Genomic DNA, 6,088 nt, shown 5'->3' on the forward strand with positions numbered 1-6,088 from the left:
CTCTGGCAGGAGTAAGATGGCAGATACTGTGTTGCATCATTGTTGGGTTCCTCCTGAACATGGTCATCGCTGTGAGGGAGCCATGTGTATGACCATAGGAGCTCACTGTTCCTGGCAAGAACTGGTGGATGAGCTGGAGTGGCTCTGGGTTCCAGTTGCTCGAGTTCTGAGAATTGTATGTCCTTTGAAACAATGATGTGGTCTAGTTCTGGAAGCCATACCTGGTGGCCCTTGACTGCATGTGGAGCATCTGAGAACCCCAAGTAGACTCCACAGAGAGCTTGTGGGCAGAGGTGCTTACTAACTATCAGGTGTTTTCACAACCATGTCATGCAAGTGTTTCCTCTGAGGATGATGTACACTATGCAGCTGAAATGCTGGATCTGGCATAGCTCAGGATGTTTCCCATAGAAGAGCTCAAAGGGGGTGACATGTCCCCATGTTGTTCCTGCCAGTTGTCATGGGCCTGAGTGTGCAGGAAGCAGGGAGAACCGCTAGCTCATATGAAGGGAGCACAGGAATCAGGGGATCGGGCAGATCGTAGGATTTGTGGCAGAAGTCACCAAGATCTGCAGTAGAATCGGCTCTATGACAGATCTCAGTGAGATCGGTACGAACAAGGATGATATCACAAATTCTGATGAGATCAGTAGTAGGAGAGGTTGTATAGTAGATTCTGCAGAGATCAGTGACAAGGATGTTCGTACGATGAATCCACACGTGCAGAGGACCAAGCTCTGCCAAGATGGGGACCGAGCTCAGTAGATTGCAGCTGGTTACCACTCAGGGGTTCACAAGATAGGAGTCAAGAGAACAGTCACCAGTTAGGAGGAAGGAGAACTGTGTCAAGGACACCAGCATATAGTTCATGAGGAAGAAGAGCTGTGTCGAGGAGGTCGCCACGCAGCTCAAGAGGGACAGGAGTAGGGTTACAGGGACTCCTGCATAGCACTCGATGAAGGAGGTACTCTCTGGAGAGAGAGTTGGAGCAGTGGCACTGGCAGCACTGCGAAGAGGTATAAAGCCATACCTTCTTGTCACTAAGTGGTCGAGTGGATCCTCATCCACTCTACACTCATCAAACAAACTAGTATTACTTTAAGCATAAGTATCATGAGTTTATAGTCAGTATAGTAGTAATCAATAGATTGCTCCTCATCGAAGTGCATGTGTTGTATCACTGTTTCCTGATGTCTGAAGGCAGTTCTTAGCAAACCAGCGGTCCAGATTAAGATAGAACCGAAGGCAGTTGTCCACTGCGGTCTGGGGATCACTTCAAGCATTAGTCAACACACTGGACACTCATGTCGGCATCATCAATCCATACTCACACCAGACCATTGGTGACAACATCAAGTTCACTTAGAGTCATATCATAGTTTGATCATGCTGAGCTACCTCTGGACGGAGTGTCCACGGTGGTCAGTCGAAATCTGTCACAACATCAATACAACTACAGATTCCAACGAGAAAAGCAGCAGAGACAGTTCTGTTGCATATTACACTAGGAATCGTAATACCACTAGCACTGTCGCATAAATCGACAGGATCGGTGATAGTACTGATACTACTACTGATCTCAGGTTTCAGGCACGCAACTGCTGACATTAGAGTGGATCGTTCAAGCAGCACCCCACGATCAACATGACAGACGAAAGCCTCAACGATAAGCTCGAGAGGCTACTCTCCTTAATGGAAGCCCAGTTGGAGCTTACCAGGCAAGGGCAATGCGAAGAGCATCTACGTTGCGCTTGTCTGAGTGGAGAGGAGACGATCGAGCCCTCCCACCCAGAGGATCAAAGGGCTAGGGAAGACATGATGGGAGACCCTCCCACACCATCCCCAGCATCGTGTCCAAGGCAGGCAGTATCATTCATGGGACCGAGCAAACTGCTGGTCGACAACTATGACAAGTATGCCTCACCCACTGGGCCCAGATACTTCAGGCCCCATGTGGAGCCATACAGCCGGCCAAGGGCAGAACCTCATGGTTTCGACCAAGAGGATGATATGAGCGCTGCCGGAGACCCCAGTCTCTCGCACTCCAAGCCGGTCGCCACCCCATTCCCCAAGTTTAATCCTAGAGATGTTGAGATTTTCATCCTTGAGGCTGAGGCATGGTTCAAATTCAACCAGGTCTATGAGCAGGCAAGGATGATCAATCATATGGGTGCTCAATTGGAAGGGAACGCTCGCAAATGGTGGACTTCCAAGCTTCGCATCGACAGAGGCCGAGAAGGAAGACTGTTCAATGATTGGCACTACTTCACTGAGTGCCTGATGGAACAGTTCAATCCTTGGAATGCCAGAATGGAGGCCTATAACAAACTTCTGGCTCTCTGGCTCACGAGCAATGCACCAGGTGCAGCCACATGCCACATCGAACAATTCAGAGACTTAGAAGGACAAGTCAATCTAGATGACAATGAACTAGTTATTGACTTGTTTAGGGGAAGTCTCACATGCAGCCTGCAGGAGAAGTTTGAGCGGAACCCACCTTTAAAGAGGTGGGAATGGTATTGAGAGGTCGAAGAGATCGACCGGCAAAGGATGTTGTTACAGCAGTCCTTGGCCCGGCACCCAAGCGCTGCTCCATCATGACCAAACCCCGGAGGCCGACCTACACCACTGGCTCAAGGTCCATTCCCTGCGCGGCAACTGACACAGACCTATTCCTGACCGCCGGCACAAACAACAATAGGGAACTTTAGCTGACCAACCAATCAGCTGTTACCCCATCAATCGGTTCAGGGTCTGAGACAAGGAAGCCCTGCATTACCAAGCAGCAACACCTGTCACCTGTGCAAGGGGCTCAGCCATTGGGCCAGAGATTGCCCAAGCAAGAAGTCAGACGCCTTGGGGCCCCGACCCATGGGCCCGAAGGTAATGGTAACCACAGAAACCTCCTTTGAAGAAGGAGACCTGGACCCAGGGGATAACCAGACAGATGACCTAGAAACGGTCGACCCCAACATCCTCGACTTCAGCCAGTATCAACCATCAATGGAGGCTGGCCAGGAAGAGGTCCAAGAGGATGCTGACGAGGGAAACGGCAGTGGGGTGATGCACTGATGGCGTGCATTGCTCTGCAAACCTCCTCGCCATCCTTATGTATATATCAAGATTGCCCCATATGCTTCTCTACCAGCGGAGGAATGGCAGTACTAGAGCTCTCCAGAACAGTTCAAGACCATCCGGCTCGAATACTTGCCGACACCAGTGCTGGACTGTCAATAGTTTCAGATTCCTTTGTTAGTAAGTACCACATACCCACAAAAACAAGAACTGTCCATGGTGTCACCAGGCACCAGCTTGCCATAAACAGTTCAGCTAGCATTCAAGTTGCTATCGGCAAGCACAGTCTCGGAGTAGTCGAAGCCTCGGTGGCCGATACTGCTGACTATGACCTTATCTTGGGCTTCACCAAGCTAAGAAGGCTCAAACCCACCATACGGTGGGAGACGGGCCAACTGGAGTTCCGGACCCAGGACGAGGACTGACCCCCGAAACAGCCCCCTGAAGAAGCTGTACCTGGGGAATTACACGTGAACTCAGTGAAATCTGTCATAAGAAGCAACTTATTACCGAATTTGGTGAAAGATGTTATAGCTAGCGAGTTAAAACAAGAGCCCGCTATAGAAGACAGTCTATCACCAAATTCAGCCGGATCAGTGGTAACATGCCTCTATGATGAGAAACCGAAACATCTGACCATTCATGGAAATGAGTTTGTTTCAGTGGCAAGCCTGATACAAGCTGCCCTGGAGGATGGACCCATTGGGTTCATGCTCCTGGACCTCCCACCCTCGTTGCTCCCGGCCTTCAGGTTTGTACCCACCGGCACTGACAAGGGCATAGAAATGGAAGTAGAGGTTGATCGGAAGGTATCAGCAGAAGATATACCAGAACCATATCGATGGTTGCAGGATGTGTTTGATGAGGTGGAAGCAGATAAGTTGCCCCACCATATGGAGCATGATCTCCATCTGGAACTAATGGAAGACAGTAGGCCGCCACAGGGCCCACTATACCTCAAGGGGCCGAAGGAAATGGCTGAACTAAGGAAGTATCTCGATGAGAACCTTGCAAAAGGGTTCATATGCCCCTCAAAGAGCCCAGCAAGATCTCTGGTGCTCTTTGTGCCCAAGAAGGATGGAGGCCTCAGGCTATGTGTGGACTACTGTGGCCTGAATGAAATCACCCTCAAGAATCGGGCACCGCTGCCCCTCATTGAGGAGCAGCTTTTCCTGCTCCAGAATGCAAAGATCTACACCAAGTTAGATCTGTGAGCAGCATACAATCTCATCCGCATCGCAAAAGGGGATGAATGGAAGACTGCATTTGGCACACAGTTGGGACTCTATGAGTACCTGGTGATGCCCTTTGGCCTGGCGAATGTGCCGGCCCATTTCCAGTCCTTCATCAATCACATCTTCCAAGACATCATTGGAGTGTTTGTGGTTGTGTACCTGGATGACTTCCTCATCTTCAGTAGCACAGAGGGGGAACATGTCCAACATGTCACGGAAGTGCTCACTCGATTAAGAAGCAATCAACTGTTCGCCAAGCTGTCGAAGTGTGAGTTTCACATCACTACAGTTGAGTTCTTGGGGTACATCATCAAACTGACCAGGATTGAGATGGACCCAGAGAAGGTCTGAACCATCAAGGAATGGCCAATGCCGGAATCAATACATGACATCCAATGATTCCTAGGCTTCGCCAACTTCTATCAATGATTCATAGCACACTTCTCTCAAATTGCCAAACCATTGACATCTCTGGTCAAACCTACAGAACGTCTCAAGAAGTTTGAGCTGCCGGAAGAAGCTCAACAGGCTTTCCACAAGCTCATACAAGCGTTCACAAAGGCAGGAGTGCTTCGGCACTTCAATTACCACCTGCCAACAAGGTTGGAAACTGATGCAAGCAACTTCGCCATCGCTGGTGTGCTCAAACAGGAGCATGAAGGACATTGGCACCCTGTGGCTTTCTATTCCCAGAAGATGTCATCTGCAGAAAAGAACTACGAGATTCACGACAAGGAGCTCCTCACAGTGGTTGCCTGTCTTACTCAGTGGCACCACATGCTAGCAGGATTGCCAAGTCAGTTAGTCATCCTCACAGATCACGAGGCACTCAAGTACTTCAAGTTGCAATGCTGCATCATGGGACAACAAGCGAGATGGGCAGTATTGCTAGCTGATTTCGACTTCATGCTACAATACCGACCAGGAGACAAGGGTGGTGAACCCAATGCTCTCACCAGACGAGCTGACATGCAACCAATCGGTGAGGAGCAAAAGCACAATGTATGGCAATTGTTGCCTCCCCGAGTGTTCAAAAAGGTTGAAAACAACATCACTATAGGAAGTGCACTACAGCAAAATTCAGCAGGAAATGTAGTAACAAGCATGGTACTACTTGTCATGGGCCTGGATGCTCAAGAAGCAGGAGGGTCATGGGTTCATATGGAAGGAGCACAGGTATCGAAGAATCTAGTCGAGATCAGTAGAGAGCATGGTCGTAGTGCAGTCTCCATGGAGACCATGGACTCCTATGGACTCACATGCAAAGGAGGACTGAGCCCATATGCAAGGAGGGCTGGGCACAGCCATGAAGAGGACCAAGCTCAAGGAGCATGCAGATGGTTACCACTCAGGGGCTCGAGAGACAAGAGCCAAAGGAACTGTCACTGATCAAAGGAGGAGGAGCAGTGTCGAAGGAGTCGACACCAGGTCATGAGGAGGAGGAGCAGTGTCGAAGGAGTCGACATCAGGTCATGAGGAGGAGGAGCAGTGTCGAAGGAATCGACACAGCTCAAGAGGCACAGGGGTGCCAAGCAGGAGAGGCCCCTGAGCAGTACTCGATGAAGAAGGTACTCTCTGGAGAGAGAGAGCAGGAGCAGCATCGCTGGCGATGCTGAGTAGAGGTATATAACCATGCTTTCTCATCATCATAGGTCGAGTGGATCCTCATCCACTCTACTCACCATAACTAGTTATCACTTCAGCATAAGTATATATTAGTTTCAGTCAGCATAGCAGCAATCCATCAAAGGTTGCTCCTCATCATAGTGTGTGTGTTG

The 6,088-nt window shown here is 49.8% G+C and overlaps 1 protein-coding gene across 1 annotated transcript; it reads left to right on the forward strand.

Moving 5' to 3' along the window:
• Positions 1-1,644: 1,644 nt before the first annotated feature.
• On the forward strand, positions 1,645-5,699 carry UHO2_03473 (uncharacterized protein; the record flags this gene model as incomplete). The annotated part of the gene is made up of 6 exons (XM_041558388.1): positions 1,645-2,507; positions 2,817-3,060; positions 3,238-3,255; positions 3,513-4,285; positions 4,493-4,578; positions 4,747-5,699. The coding sequence occupies 6 exons, from the start codon at positions 1,645-1,647 to the stop codon at positions 5,697-5,699; spliced, it is 2,937 nt and encodes a 978-aa protein (XP_041414322.1).
• Between the last annotated feature and the right edge of the window lie 389 nt (positions 5,700-6,088).

This window comes from Ustilago hordei (genome assembly GCF_900519145.1).
Source record: "Ustilago hordei strain Uho2 genome assembly, contig: UHO2_contig_05, whole genome shotgun sequence".
Taxonomy (NCBI): Eukaryota; Fungi; Basidiomycota; class Ustilaginomycetes; order Ustilaginales; family Ustilaginaceae; genus Ustilago; species Ustilago hordei.